At 36.8% G+C, this 16,673-nt stretch overlaps 2 protein-coding genes across 2 annotated transcripts; one reads left to right on the top strand and one right to left on the bottom strand.

Annotated features, from left to right (window-relative positions):
• The first annotated feature begins 2,932 nt into the window (after window positions 1-2,932).
• On the top strand, window positions 2,933-6,724 carry LOC129266641 (uncharacterized). The gene is made up of 3 exons (XM_054904480.2): window positions 2,933-3,228; window positions 3,673-3,860; window positions 4,199-6,724. The coding sequence occupies exons 1-3, from the start codon at window positions 2,933-2,935 to the stop codon at window positions 5,200-5,202; spliced, it is 1,488 nt and encodes a 495-aa protein (XP_054760455.2). The 3' UTR covers window positions 5,203-6,724.
• Window positions 6,725-7,670: 946 nt separating this feature from the next.
• On the bottom strand, window positions 7,671-8,736 carry LOC129266642 (uncharacterized). Its single transcript, XM_054904481.2, has one exon. It carries the CDS (start codon window positions 8,613-8,615, stop codon window positions 7,671-7,673), a length of 945 nt encoding a protein of 314 aa, XP_054760456.2. The 5' UTR covers window positions 8,616-8,736.
• Between the last annotated feature and the right edge of the window lie 7,937 nt (window positions 8,737-16,673).

Genomic DNA, 16,673 nt, shown 5'->3' with positions numbered 1-16,673 from the left:
CCCTTACGGTCACGACGATATCCTCGTTTTGTTTATCTTGAATTCCGTATACCAGTAGATTTAGTTTCCGGTTGTGTATTTCCATAAGTGTCAGCCTCCCTTCCATCTCTTCTTCTTGTCGCTTAATCTTCTCCTTTAACACTGGAATTTCATCATCTTCTAAAGCCGTTACTTCATCCAAAGCAAAGTTGACATTTACTTCTAATTCAGAAACACTTTTTTTCGTCTGTTCTAGCTCGATCTTGATAACCGTTAACTGACTCAAGACATCATCAAGTTTACCGGAGAGCATGCTCCTCATATCGGCCATGGAGCGAAGGACCTGGTCTGAGCCCGGGTCCGCCGACAAACCGGGAGTTTCACTTTCAGTGTCGCTTGACATATCGAGTGATGAAGCTGATATTGAAGGTTGGGAAGTTTTGGGTTGGTTCTTCTCCTTACGTTTGGCTTTAGGTTCGTTTGTTTTTCGTAAATTGTAGGCAGACTTCTTAAACGATAGATGATTACTCATCACGATAAATAAACGCTACCGAAATGTAGATAACAGTTGCATTTCAAGTGTAGATTATAGCATTTCTTGTTCAGGTTTAAAACTCGCGGACAGGAGCTCACCAGTGACACGTCCGTTCACTACGAAGGCATAACTACGAAGCTTCGTATACAAAACTCTCTAAGTTACTCTGAGGGTCTATACACAACTCCAAATAAAACATTTATTTTTCCTGGAATGAAGCACTCTGCGAATATTTATTCCATATGCTCAGCCATCATATTTAGCTCATCCCTTAATTGAAAGTCCACTGAATCTGGAATATATAAAGCAACTCCACCTCCTTTTTTTAGCATATCTATGATTAGACACAAGATTATGACCAGGAATATGATACAGATTTAAGTCATTCTCACTCGAGAACCAGGTCTCAGTGACCCCAATCACTGTTTTACTATCTTCAAATTTTTCAATTAGTGTACTAAATGCATCAAAGTTCCTAGGCATACTTCTCATATTTGAATGCAAGACAGTAGCAATTTCAAGATTGTCTCGAAAACTATTAATAAACTGATTTTCTGAATAGTATTGGCAGTTAATTGCAGAAGCATGTCCTTAATCATCAGTATCGCTAAGCTCTAGTATTCTTGAATTATTGTCTAAGGAGCTACAAATTACCCAACCTTTTTCCGTATTTTACCTTTTTTATTAGAAAATCTGCGAATTTGGAACCAACATTGAGGCACAAAGATGTTTCTCCTAAATAGCAAACCACTTTCATTGTCTTAAAACCACTTGGATGCAAATAAGTAGTATTTTCTCTATCTGTTACATTATAACGAAGTGCCGTCACATTGAAGCCCACCCCCTCAGGGGGCAGCTGAACTCACCCAATCCCTATTTCATATTTTGCCAATTTATAGGAAAATTCGCCATTTTGGAGCCCCATTGAGACAAACATGACAAACGACGTTTCTGTTTTGCAGAAAAGTCACTTTTATTGTTTTGTAACTCCTGGGAGACGAAAAGGTAGGATTTTCTCTATCAGCTTCATTTGAAGACGCGCTCGCACACCTAAGCCTTTCCCGTCAGGGGCTTCCGAAATCACCCATCCCTTTTCCGTATTTTACTTTTTTATTAGAAAATCTGGAAACTTTGAGCCCCCACTGAGGCTAAAGGGTGTTTCTCCTAAAAAAGCAATTCATTTTCATTGTCTTCAAACCACATGGAGACGAAAGAGTTGCCTTTCCTGTATCAGTTACATATAAAGAAGTGCCCCCCGTTAGGGGCTCCCGAAATCACCCACCTCTTTTCCGTATTTTACCATTTTTTATTAGAAAATCTGCAAATTTGGAGCCCATATTAAGGCAAAAAAATGTTTCTCCTGAGGAAGCCTTCTTTTTTCATTTCCAGGTGGTTCAAAAATAAAAGTGACTTTATTATATCAGAAACGCCCTTTGCCTCAATGGTGACTCGAAAATGACGATATTTTTTTAATAATTCGACAAAATGGACAAAGAGGATGTGGTGACTTAGTATTCGGCAGCCACTGAAGAGGGTAGGCGTTGATGTGCCAGCCCTTCTTTTTTTTAAAAGCCTACTCTTTCATCCCCAAGCCCAGGGGAGTTAAAATAATAAAAGTGGTTTTACTTCATAGCAGAAATACCCTTTTTGCATCAATGGGGCTAAACACTGCGAATTTTCCAATAAAGAGGGAAAATAGGCAAAAAGGTGGAGTGACTTGAATTGAGTAGCTGTGATATGCCAGCACGTTTTGTGCATGTATACCTGATAGAAGAAAACCTGTTCTTTCATCTTTAAGTTGCTTCCAAAAAATTAATTTGGCTTCATTATATAGCAGAAAAGCTATTTTGCCTGATCGAGGGGGTAAAAAACTGCGAATTATTCAATAAACTGATAAAGTGGGAAAATAAGCCAGTTCGTAAATACCGACGGGGGCAGCCATGGCTATTGTGACGTCACGGGTCACCGGGTCACCGGCTTTCCGGATGTAGCTAATTTTCACGCGATCGCGCCGTACGTCCCCATACGTAGTACTTCATGTTATTCCACATACGTACGATCTTCGACTCTGTTTTGCTCTATAAATCGACGGTTTTATAAGTCTTTATAAGTTGTATTTTTGTGTGTGTTCCATCATGGATGGTGAAGATATATCGATTGACGACATTAAACTATGGAACGTGTCTGCTTTGAAAGACTTTCTTCGGAAAAGGAACTTGAAAGTAAGTGGAAGAAAAGATGAATTGGTTGCGTTAGTGTTCGCCTCTAAGAGGATGCCTGAGCTTGTCGCACCGCCCAAGACTCAAGAAGCCAAGGACACGGAGAAAGCACAGCATTTTGGAGACATTTTGAAGATTCCGACAGGATCGCTGCCGGATCCAAAAACTCTGAACAATTTCGGAAGCTAGTTCCATAACCATGTGGCCGTCAACCATGGCGTTTGATATAGGAAAGTACCTGGAGTCAATCGATGACATTCCTCTTCGCCGAAGGCTGATGTCAGACTACAAAGACCAGAAGGCTTACAGTTATTTTGCATCAGGATGGATGGAGGAAATCCAGTACCATCCTATTGATAATAAGACGAATTACTGTTTCTTGAAAACAAAATGTAAACCTTCCCAGAGAGTCAGGGATGTGCCGTGGAACGTGTGGGTTGCCGCCAACAAGAAGACGGGAGAAGTGCTAAGTGCATTTTGTGAATGTTTTGCAGGGTATGAATGATGATTTTTTTTTTTAACAAATATTTTGAATTTTCCTCATTTGATACTAAAAAAATATCAGATCTTAGAAATTTTTACATTACATTTAGCCCACCCACCCCCTAGATAATATTGATCTAATAATTAAAAGCATATTCCAGACCTCTGACATCTGCCAAAAAAAAATCCTGTCTGTTGGGATTTGTAATCAAGGGCCATACATGAAGTTCTATTTCTGAAGGAGTATTAATGTCTTTACAGGTGTACATTTACTTTGTATTTCATGAAATATAAAGGAACATTGGGCAAAGTCCATACTCTGAAAGCAGACAGGTAGACTACAGGTAATCCCTAACTCAGTCATAGCTCATGAAAACGAATAATTTGTTTTAAAATTATATTTGTATGGTTTACTTTATAACTAATGTTTGTATTTTTTTTAATTTCTTTGTACAGGTACAGCACAACCTGTAATCATGTCGCTGCACTTCTATTTAAGGTAGATTTTGCATGGCGGAACGGACTTACCAATCCATCTTGTACATCTCGGGAATGTACCTGGTCAGCATTCGCAGGTAAACAGTCGGTGGAACCAGACCGTGTATCAGAGATGACTTGGAGCAAGCCCAAGTTCTCAAGACAAGGTAAATACATGTTGGGTTTACATGTTTTTCACATAGTGCTGTTTTCAATATTTACAACCATACCTCAAATAGACTTCCTCTCAAAAGTTATTTTTGTAAAGCAGTGTATTGCATAAAGATTTTTTTCATTGATATAGTATGTTTAAAGTAGTCGATTTATTATTCAATAAACTTTAATAGTAAAATATTTTTCATATTCACCCCCCCCCCCCCGTATATTACATGTTAAATGTAACTTCATATAGCTTGAAATTTTAAAATTTTACTTAATGTAAAGGCAAGATGATATTTTTTCAGTTGAGCTAATTTTCCCCTCATTTTTGTTTTCTTAATTTCAGCCTCATCTGATACAGCAGAGGGCATCAACCCAAAAGTGAGAAGACTGTTCATGCCACTGAGTGCACGCTCCAATGAGTCTCATTCCTCGCTGGAATCCATCAATACAGCACTGTATCCCACCTTCAGAGATGCTTGCGCATTCCAGACGGTTATGGCCGGGAAGGAGACTGCATCTACCACTAGTGCACCAGAAATGTCTACTGAAGTAGAAGTAGAGTCTTTTTTACCACGATCCCTTCCATCCCTTGCAGCTCAAGCAACATCCGCTGATGAATTTCTAGACCGTTTGCCAATCTACTCCGCGAACATTGTTTCTTCAATAAAAAGGGCAACAAGAGGACAGTCAGAAAATCAAAACTGGCATGAACAGCGAATCAGACGTGTGACTGGGTCACTTTCTCATTCTGTAATGACCAGAGGGCGCAAGTTATCTTTGAATATCGAACCCAAGTCGGACAGTCTCATCAAGAAGATCACTGGTCAAGATTCTTCTGAAAAGTTTGACCTACCATCACTCAAGTATGGTAAGGAGCTAGAGCCAGAGGCCAGAGAGAAATATGCCAAGCAGCAGCGGTCGCACCATGCTGGACTTATTGTGCAAGAAGGGGGCCTCTTCGTGGACCAAGATAAGGTATTTCTTGCTGCCAGCCCTGATGGACTCGTATCATGTGAATGCTGCGGGAAAGGACTTGTTGAAATCAAATGTCCATTCAGCATTGCGCATACCGCACCATCCGTTGAGAATATTAGTTACATGAGAGACACTTCAGATGGGCCTCCTAGTCTTCAGAAGAACCATCCTTACTATTCGCAAGTTCAGTTCCAGATGGGGATCATCAAGCGGTCTTGGTGTGACTTTTTCATTTACACTCGCCATGGGAGCATGACATCCAGAATTAGCTTTGATGAAGAACGATGGCAAGGACTGGTGCAAAATGCGGAAGTGGTGTTCAAAACAGAAATTGCAAAGGAACTAGTGGCAATGCACTCGCCTAATTCTTAAAGACTCATTGCAACACTTCAATGTGTAACTTTTTCCTGTCTTTAGTCGATCATGAACAGATATTTTCAAATTTACCTACATGTATATGCATTAAAAGATAAAAATGAACATCTTTTCCAATACAGTTTGTAAGTCTTTACTTTTAAATTCTATTATTGCAGTGAACATCAGTTTTTATTGTGATGTTTTTGTGGAGGAGTATCAGCCGCATAGAAACGTTGTTAGCACAAACAAAGCTCTATCAGAGGCCCTGTTACAACCGGTATATTGATTCATCATTGTCTAATGTCGCAACAATACACCTTGGATCAACATTTAATATCCATACCCGAAAGATGTGAGTGGGTCGAACTGTTAGCAGGGTACATGATGTCTTTACCAATTATCTTGTGTAATTTTGGATATCAGTCATGCATTTAAAGCAACCAGGTATATTCCTTAAAATCTTAAACGGGTACTCATTTTAATCAAATTTTTTTATACTTTTGGGTGATTATAAATGTGCAAGACAATGTACATACTTTTAATATTACATTGATTAAAAAAGAACTTATGTATATTCACCTCCAATTTCACTCATTCACAATATTTTGCTGTAACAATGTAATATGCTGGTTATGGGCACTTGGAAGTGAATGTAAAAATTGTTAATTTGGTTCATTTTTTTTTTTTTTTATTATTATTTTTAACTACATGTAGATGATACTGGCATACATATAGAATCTGGGGCATTTAAATCTCCAAAATTCAAAGAACAAGGAAAAAAGGGAAAGAAAAGAAAAATTATTTTCTGAATATGTAATGATATTTACAATTAGATTTTTATCTTTGAAATTACTTCTCAGAAATTTTGCCCAAAACACCATGTTTGGCATCCTTCCAAATTTTTGGTTCATTGCGCCATGAAGAGATATTATGTACTTACAATTATTTTTTTTCTGTGTGTGTAAGAAGAGCTCTTATTTTTCACAGATAACATTCACAAAAATGGTACGTGTATGTAGAGTACAGTGCGTCCCACAAAAACGAATCCGATGTGTCTGATTCATCATGGGCATCTTTAATTTTCCCCTCATTGTCAAGTTAATTTTTTTTCATTAACTGAGTCAAAGCATCAACAAGCATGAAGGGTTTGACATTTCAGTGTTAAAATAACCAGCACAGACTTGGCCATAATTTGCCATGCATGATGGGTATACTATTGAAAAAGAATGACTCAAAATCTTAAATATTTTACTAATTCTGTCAGTGTTTAATTTGAAACAAAAATACATTTGATAGAAATATGGGTGTCCCTTTTCTAAGATACACTGTACATATCAAGAAGGCCACATGAAATTATTATGTTGAGACTTCAATTTTTTTTCTACTTTATTCAATGTAAATTATGATAGATTGCTCTTAACAATTTACTGCATAGACATAGTACAAGCCGTTACTTGCAGTGATTCTAAATTTGTGTACAGATGGTCACTTTGCAATCGGTTTTATATGCATTCTTCCACATTATACATGTATTTTAAATGAGTACACTTCATGTTTTATATACACTGTAAATACAGTAATTACATACATAAAAGATACCTGGTAAAATAGCATATCATTGTTTTGTATCAACACTTATTTTTGTTTGGAAATCGAAATGTATTTGACATTCATAAATAAAAAGACAACAAACTGGAATTAAAATACCCTGTATACATTCAACAAATCAAGCTGATCATTTTTCTGAATGATGTTCTGTCTTTCCTATTTTCAATTGCATTAATTTACGTGTGTGTGAGTGTGAGCGAGAAAAAGAGAGAGAGAGAGACTGAGAACTAGCGAGTGTGAACTTGAGAATGGGTGATGTACAGTGGGTACAGTTCACTTCTGTTATAACATCGTCACCAGGCAATTTATTTAACAAATTTTTGCACATATGCGTCTCTACGGTTATGAGGATTTGTAAATAAGCCTGGTCTTGTTAAGATAAATGGACTCTACAATAAAATTTTAACTTCTAAAATGAAGGTTTGTTCAAAACGAAAATATTTTTACATGTACAAGAAAATGTATTTACCATAAATCGTACAAAAACTCAATAAAAAATTTATACATATTTTACTTAACCAAGGGGCTGCGCAAATTGACAAGAGCTGCACATACAACTACAATATCATCAATAAGGGGAACAAGAGAAATAGGCAGAGTCTCCTTTAAGATGCCAAACCATTTAATTCTTCCTATTGCCCTTTCAACATGTATCCTATTTTCTTCGTTTTTGCAACATCACCAGGGGTTTGTTGTTCTTTACCTTTGCTAGGAGGGGGCATTTCTAGTTTTGCACCTCTCAGTAGTAGATCTTCCTTGATTAAAAATCCCCTATCTACAAGAACCACATTACCAGGATCAATTAATTCCAAAATACCTGATTTTTTTGTAATGAGCACATCAGAAGCTCTACCACCCCAAGCATGTGAAAGGAATTATATCATACCATTGGGAGCAATTGCTACGAGAAATTTAACAGTATTATGTTTCTTATAGTCAGACCAAGTACGAGCTTGGTTAGTTAAATTCCTTGGCCGACCAATAAAGACTTCAGTGCAATCTAAGGTACATCTTAAATGCTGGTATTTTTTTGGCAGGGACTTAGGCATTGTCATTTGGATTGATAGCTTGTCAGGCCAATGAATTAATGGCTTTAGATCAGCTGCTAAGAACTTTATCCATGTATTAAAGATCTGAGATACTGTACTGCTTGTGATGTGAAATAAGCCTGCCAAGAAAGAGACAGTTAGTGCTAGCCTTAGTTTCATTAACACCAAGATAAACTCTTGTCTATTGTTAAGTGACCTTGCGGGACCTGGCTTCTGAGGTGTTCCAATTCGTTTTGCTCTCGGTGATGACCTGGGTGAACTTTCCTTCTTTGTTCCTGTCCAGTAACGTAGCTTTTTCACTCTTGGTTCTACATATGCATGAAGTGCTACACATTTATCTCTACTCTCTATTCCAGTATAGTCCTTCACTGTTTTATCAGACTTGAGAACTACATTAGTTATATCATACGATACACTACGCTTTGGCAACCTTTTCAGGTTCTTTATTTTTTGCTCAAGTTTCTTTAACTTCCCATTCATTTCCATTAGCTGGTCTTCTTTTTTGCTGCACTCACTACAGTTCTCAGATGATGATGTTGACGGTTCAGCATAGTCATGGTCATGAAGAGCAATGTCATTTCTTGATGTACATGTAGATTCTGGTCTCGGTCTCTTTGCAGGAGGAGTGCTATCCCATGTAGTATTGATATAGTCATGATCTTGCATGAGTGGTTTCAAATATGGTACTGCTTCTGGAATACCTAAATGGTCTTCACTCTCAACTTGAGAAACTGTATCATCTACAGGATCCGTTACTTCGATGTCTGGCATCGAGTCGGTGTGGGGAGCTACATGTTTCCGCTTGCGTTTCTGTCTTTGTTGCTTGACCACTTCAGAGTAAGGTCTCTCTTTTGGTGCCGCTCTTGGAGATTTCGCTTGTTTAGATTTGTCTAGCTCATAACCAAATTCTTTGTTGGATCAGGCCATGCAGATGTTGGCTCGTTATCATTAAAATGAAGGGAGCATACCCTATGACACTGTTTTGGTTTCCAATGACAAGCCTTTTCTGTCTGCCTATTCACGATTCTAATCCATCTTCTCCGAGCATCAGGATCTTTGCTTTCCAAAGGAAATGTAAATAGTTGAAATGGAGGCTTGCATATGCAGCTCCAAAATTTAAGTCCGTGTATTTCACAGAGTTGGGAGTACCACTTATTCAACTGGTAAGAGCTGCTGGAGCAGCCAACCATGCAGCAGATCAATCCCATGGCATGAAATTTGACGACACCATAGAGCCTACAGAAATATACAAAAATAGAAAATTAGGAATTTTTTCAATCTCATCTTGATATTGTACCAGCATTCACATTTATTTTCACAAAATAGGTTTCATGAAGAGTATGTATGCATCCATGTTTTATTCATTCTGACAAGATAACTTTGCTGAATTATTAACCTGGATCTGGAAACTACGAAAATAAAAAGTAAGTACATGTTATAAATAAATAAAGGAATTTTCACTATGAATAGAGGTTTCATAAAGAGTACGTACATGTATGCATATATTTTTTTTTATTTAAGAAAACTTAACGTTAACGTTATTATTACAACTACAAGAATTAGAAAAATAATAATAGATCTAGATTCCAAATCAATAAATAGAGGTCTATATGCCTGATTCGAATTTCACTGTCTGTATAAAATATATTCCAATGAATCTTGTAATCAAGTTGTCTATACAAATGAAGAATAGACAATTTACTAATTTAAACATAGAAATATTATAGGACAAGACGAGATTTTCGTTCACCGCACTTACTCTAATGACCGTTGTCCCACATATAGAAATATGTGTTGTATTCCAGTGCACTGCTTCGAGAGAGAGGGGCTATAAACAGCCGTAAAAGTAAATAAAAGAATCAGAATTTAAATCCGAGGAAAACGGTCAAAATTGTGGAATTCAGTGCAAATCGTTCATCGTTTGGTGTCCCTTTTATGCGCGGTTATTCTTTGAAAGACGTAAATAAAAGACAAAAGTTCACGTCAATAGCAGAAAACATCGTGCGGGTACCATAGCTTCGCCACTGCAGCTCGGAATCTCGGTCATATTGACATGCCCCGGAAGTGGTACTACGGAGACTCGCGCATGCGCAAATCGTATTTACGAACTGGCTTATAGGCAAGAGGGTGGGGGGGGGGGGGGATTTCGGCAGCCACTGACGGGGGTAAACTTCTGTGTACGAGCACGTCTTCAAATAAAGTTGATGGAGAAAATCCTACCTTTTTGTCTCCCATGAGTTAAAAAACAATAAAAGTGACTTTCTGAAAACAGAAACGCCGTTTGTCTCAATGAATCTCCAAAATGGCGAACTTTCCTAGAAATGGGCAATATACAAAATAGAGGTTGGGTGACTTTTGCCGTGCCCTGAGGGGGTAAGGCTTCGATGTGCCAGCACTTCGTTATAATGTAGCAGATAGAGAAAATACAACTTTCTTTTGCATCCAAGGGGCTTTAAGACAATGAAAGGGGTTTGCTATTTAGGAGAAACATCTTTGTGCCTCATTGCGGGCTCCAAATTCGCAGATTTTTTAATAAAAAGGTAAAATAAGGAAAAGGGTTGGGTAATTTCGGGAGCCCCTGACGGGGGTAGGCTTCAGTTTGCGAGCGCGTCTTCAAATGAAGCTGATAGAAAAAATCCTACCTTTTCGTCTCCCAGGAGTTACAAAACAATAAAAGTGACTTTTCTGCAAAGCAGAAACGTTGTTTGTCATGTTTGTCTCAGTGGGGTTCCAAAATGGCGAATTCTCCTAGAAATTGGCAAAATATGAAATAGGGATTGGGTGAGTTCAGCTGCCCCCTGAGGGGGTGGGCTTCAATGTGACGGCACTTCGTTATAATGTAACAGATAGAGAAAATACTACTTATTTGCATCCAAGTGGTTTTAAGACAATGAAAGTGGTTTGCTATTTAGGAGAAACTTCTTTGTGCCTCAATGTGGGCTCCAAACTCGCAGATTTTATAATAAAAAGGTAAAATACGAAAAAGGGTTGGGTAATTTCGGGAACCCTTGATGGGGGTAGGCTTTGCTGTACCAGCACTTCTTTATATATAACTGATATAATAAATGCTAATCTTTTGTCTCCAAGTGGATTAAGGCAATGAAATGGATTGATATAGCAGAAACACCTTTTTGCCTCAATAGGGGCACCAAATTGACAGATTTTCATATCAATTGTTAAAATGAGAAATTGGGGGTTGTTTGATTTCAGGCGCCTCCTGAGGGGTTAAGCTTCGATGTGACAGCATTTCGTTATATGAAGCAGATAGAAAAAAAATACTACTTTTTTTATCCAAGTGGTGTTAAGACAATGAAAGTGGTTTCCAATATAGGAGATACATCTTTTTGCCTCAATGTGGGCTCCAAATTCGCAGATTTTCTAATAAAAATGTAATCTAAGAGAAAAGGGGTGGGTAATTTCAGGAGCCCCTGACGGGGGTAGGCTTTGCTGTACCAGCACTTCTTTATAAAGAACTGATAGAAGAAAGGCAACTCTTTCGTCTCCATGTGGTTTTAAGACAATGAAAAATAGCCTCAGTGGGGGCTCCAAATTTGCAGATTTTTCGATAAATTTGCAAATTACGGAAAAAGGGGATGGTGTCTTCGGCAGCCCACTGACGGGGGTGGCTTCGATTTTCCAGCAATTCTTTATATGCAGCAGATAAAAGAATCTCTACTTTTTTGTCTCCAAGTTGTTTAAAACTATAAAAGTGGCTTCACGACATAGTATAATCACTTTTTTCATCAATGTGGCTCCAAAATGTCGAATTTTCCAAGAAATGGGCATAATACGAAAAGGGGCTGGGTGACCTGGGGCAGCCCCCTGAGAGGGTAGGCTTTGGTGTGCCCTCACTTATTTAAATGTAACTGATAGAGAAAGGCCTACTCTTCCGTCTCTAAGTAATTTCAAGAAAATAAATGTCGTTTTTTACCTATCCGAAGCATCATTTTGCCACATTGAGGGCTCCAAAAGGCAAGATATTTTAATAGTCAAGCTTCGGATAAGGGTGGGGTACCTTCGACAGGCTCTTGCGGGACTATGTTTTAAGGTGCCCGAATGTAATTGCTGGCGACATGCAGAACAATGCCTCCTCTAACTTTTCCAAGAGGTTTCATTAACATAAAAGTTGCTTTAATATGTAAAAAAACGCCTTTTGCCCTGATACCCATATATGTAATATACACTTTTCTAACACGACGCTAATTACATGAATTTATGCGTGCTAGTCACACCAACAAAGGCGAGGCAAGACCGATTGAGTCTATTGTACTCTTGAAAGGCAAGCCAGCGAGCGCATTGTAGTCGGTATCACTAGTTTGACTAGTGACGGAGGTTGCTTTTTTGGTGTCATTTTATCGCAATATCAGGGAATACATTTGGGAGTATTTTCCCTATATCTAAGCAAGTTAAGACATTAATACTGTCATGAAGCATATCAATGTTCTCGTTAACATATCCTCTTTCGTGTAGAATGCTGATATTTTGCATTAGTTGTTGACGTTAAGGACAAAACAGAAAGATATTAATGCACATGTAAATTTTTGCCTAAAAACATGGAAATTTGGGCATAAATTATTATATTTATCAAAAAATATTAACCGGACTGTCCAGAAAATGATTGCAGTCGATTTATACTATCTAAATCATTGTGAAATGCGTATTTATTTAATATTTTTCATTTGTTTGTGCGAAAATATGAAAATAATTGATTTTCATGAAAAATCAAAGATGGCCGACAAAAATGGGGTCCTGTGGGCCTTCCGTATAGGATACGACCCGGCAACAACATTTTTTCTTGACCAATGATATCATGCCAACATGTTGGGACCATCAAACCTTTCGTACCCGATCAGCTGAATAAACTCCCCAGCCCCCGGACTAATACGGGCAAGGTACACACATCGATCGCTTATCGCACATGGAGCGGAGAGCTAGAGCGACACAGAAGAAAAAACACAAACTTTGCCCACAAAATCTGTGCGAACGTACCAAAGGTGCCATGAGCCTAATTACATCAGGACGGCTAAAGATATTCGTTCGACCCAACCCATTCGAATTTTTTTTTAATTTGATATTGCTGATTGACAAAAGTGTATGAATATGATTCAAAATCTAACACTGATTCTAGAAATGGTAACTACTGAACTTCCTTTGCCCAAATTGGGAAGATATATCAATGATTTGGAACTATTTTTTGACTGGCGGAAGAGTTGGGGCTATTTAACTGTTTCAGTTGATGAATTTGATCCCATCATAGTTATCTTCATAAATGGCGATTTATTTTTAAAATGAGCTGGCTACGATACCCTTCTCTGGTCAGATATATATCCTATCCAAAGGTAGTAAACATTCGACCCTCTAATTTCACATTTATTTTTTATGAATTTTTCTTAAGTGCCATTTTAACACACAAGTCTATGGGGAATGTTTTACGCGCGTGAGACCCGAAGATCAAGAAGCGAACGTCCCGCCATTGTAAGCTCCGCCTTCTTTCTTGCATACATCACAAGATGGCGCTATATAATTTTGATTTAAAATGGAAACAGATCCATGAATCGACGTTCGATAAATGCAATTTTGTCTTCAAACATTGCCTTAGATTTTTTAGTCTTTAAAAGCACTTTCCGAATATTTTATGATCCCAAACTTCCACATGGGTATTTTTGAGCTGTTATTCAAATGTTCATACCATTTTCAAAGAGCAATATGATTTTTTTTTTATTGCTCACAAAGTGAAATTATCCCTTTAAATGATGAAAAACAATCCAAATAATATCTCATCAGTTCATAATAATCATTTCCTCGTAATTATGACTGTTATTAACCGGAAAGGCTTTATCTTTTCCTTGCCGATGTAGCATGTCACAACCTTTACCTCTGTTATTTTTGCCTCTGCCATTATTACCTCTGCCATTTTTACCTTTGCCATTATAACCTCTGCCATTTTTACCCGGCACCGTATACAATACTCTCTTTTTAGATACAACACTTCGTCAATAGGAATATCCTGGCAACAGATAAGACAATCTAAAATACATAAAGTTGTTAAAAAGAAAGTTTAACATAAGTAATCAAACTGTTTTATTGTCTATTTTATTGTCTACCACTCCGATTATTTACATTATACTTTTGGTTTATTTGAAATGAAAAAAGAAAAAAGGCAGTCAATCATTTTCATTATCAGGTTAGTGAGCCGAAAGGACTAATGTCATGGGACCGTCCAACAAAAGAAATATCTGATTCATCCCAGGTTTGTCTTAGTTAAATTAGTACAGGCCTATGATTACATAGACTAAAACGGGGTGGGGTTACAACTTGCACGTGGTTGGATCACCACCATCGTTCAATATAAACCTTGTTAATAACGATTTGAATTTCACTGAAGAAATATCTTAATTAACTATTTATTGCAGGGAACCCAGATTTGACAGCTTTGCTCCATGTTGGTTCCTTTCGTTTATTTCTGCGCATTACATTTTATTTCGCCAAACATTGTAAATTCTGGTTGAATTTTGAAATGAAAAAAAAAAGAATGTATGCAAGGCAGTCAATAAATCATTCAAGAGCTATACTCCTCGCTATACATGGTATTATCAATGGGGAGAATATATGACAAGATTTGATTAATATTGAAAGAATGAATGTAAATTAACCATACATGTTGTACCAAAAATAGAATGAAATCTCATCACGAAACAGTATACAATACTCCATTTCGGATATTATACACCGTCCATATAGAATCCTTTGGCAATATATAGCACACAGTAATAGTAAGTGCGTATCCATTTAAAAGAAAGTTTAACACATAATTATAATCAACAATACTTTCTGGTAAACTGTCTACGATTATAACATAATTATATTTTTCGGTATGTTTCATGCTACTATAGGTAAACATTATAGCTTATTGTCCAGTGTAATTTTGTATCGGCCTTTCTATAAGCCAGACAAATTAGCAATGCTTTCACACAGAAACCATTGTCTTTCAGTTTGGGCGTAGTTTCGTATTTTGAAATGTATTGATGTCATTATTGGACTGTGCGTTGTAATTTCATTAACGTATAATTGATATACAATAACACGAAGTTATGTAGTTGAATTGAATTGAATTAATATGAATGAATCAACGAAGTTTAACATCAGAACTTCGTCTTTTGTAGTTTATATATTCCATGGTTACATAATTTAGGCATAACTATCTTCTTTTCTGTATTCTAATATAGTTTAAAGTATATGTTAATCGCTTGTTTAGTACATTTTACGTAAATATATTTTGTTCCAAAACTTTACCCTATAGTGCATTCTTGATTAGAATAATTTTGTTCATATCAGGGATTGCCATCGTCTTTTTTCTTCTTCAAATAACACAGAATACAATTGAAATAGACTTGCAACAGATAATACAATATAAAAAGCATAATTTAAAAAAGGAAGACAATTTGACATGTAAAATCAACAACACATTGCAATTATTTGAATACCACTCCAAATATTTACATTCTTTATTTTTCGGTGAAAAGAAATAAAGGCAAACAATCGATTTTTTTTTCAGGCTAGAGAGACGGGAATACAATTTTCTTCGATGCATTTGGCAGGACTATTTCCTTCATTCCAGGGCTTTTCTGAGGTAATTTGTGATGTTATTTCAACCATACACTGTAGATACATTTATGTGTACTTTGAAATCAATACAAGCATATGGTTGGATCAGGGCCATGGGAACGATTTTTTTTTCAGTGGGGGTGCCGACATAAACAGGATAGGTATATATCTAAACAATTTATGCGAGCTGAAACAAAATTGAGAGTTCAGACCTAAAAACGGACACTCTATTTATGTGATGTAAATCAGGAAAAATATGGTCAATGGGGTATCTTCCTACATAAAAAAATGTGACTGCGAAGTGAGAGCAAAACATTGTTGATATCCTGATCTGAAACTTATAATATATATGCAGTGCGTCCCACAAAAAACGAAACCGAGATTTATCGATGATTTATCATAACTTAATCGCAAATACTATAGACAAATGACCTACCATTTTAAAGCTTAGAATCTCTTCTTTCATCTGAAATTACTTAGATTATTTCTCATTCACGCATGAGTGAGCAAAAACAATTTGAAAAGGGGATACCAAAAAGTCACTTGGCGGGCCGTATCTGGGTTTTAAAAAGAAAACCACATTTTTAAAAAGTTCAATATCTGCTCTTTAATTTGATACCTCAATTACAGAAAATGGTCAAGAAATAACAGAGTTCTGGTTATTTGAAATGAGGCTTGAATTTCAATAATTTCATAAAATGAAGAGGTTTTACAGGCTAGCGTTCAAACTCACTCGACACTCTGTTTTGTTGACGATCAGCCATGCATTAAGTCTTTTGTTACCGTGCGATAGCTTCAGTGGGAAACCGGTGAAAACACGTTTATTTAATGAAATTATGGAAATACAAGCATTGTTTCGAGGGATCATAACTTTTTTACTACTTGACCATTTTCTGTGATTTAGGTATCAAAGAAAAGGGAAGATATTGAACTTTTTAGTCATGTGATTTTCTTTTTGAAATTCAGATACCCCCCGCCAAATGAGTTTTTGGCATCCTTTCTTCAAATTGTTTTTGCTCAATCATGCGTGAATGAGGAATAATCTATTCTAAGCTTTACATTGGCAGGTCATTTGTCTATTTTATTTATGATTAAGTTATGATAAATCATCGCTAAATCTCGGTTTCGTTTTTTCTGGGACGCACTGTATAATATATATATATAATATATATAATATATGTCATATGCAGTCCATCCATCAAAGTAATATTTGGTTCATCCTAG

Source organism: Lytechinus pictus, unplaced genomic scaffold, assembly GCF_037042905.1.
Source record: "Lytechinus pictus isolate F3 Inbred unplaced genomic scaffold, Lp3.0 scaffold_62, whole genome shotgun sequence".
Lineage (NCBI taxonomy): Eukaryota > Metazoa > Echinodermata > Echinoidea > Temnopleuroida > Toxopneustidae > Lytechinus > Lytechinus pictus.
The sequence above is the reverse complement of the archived record's forward strand: the minus strand, read 5'-3'. Positions and strand labels throughout refer to the sequence as shown.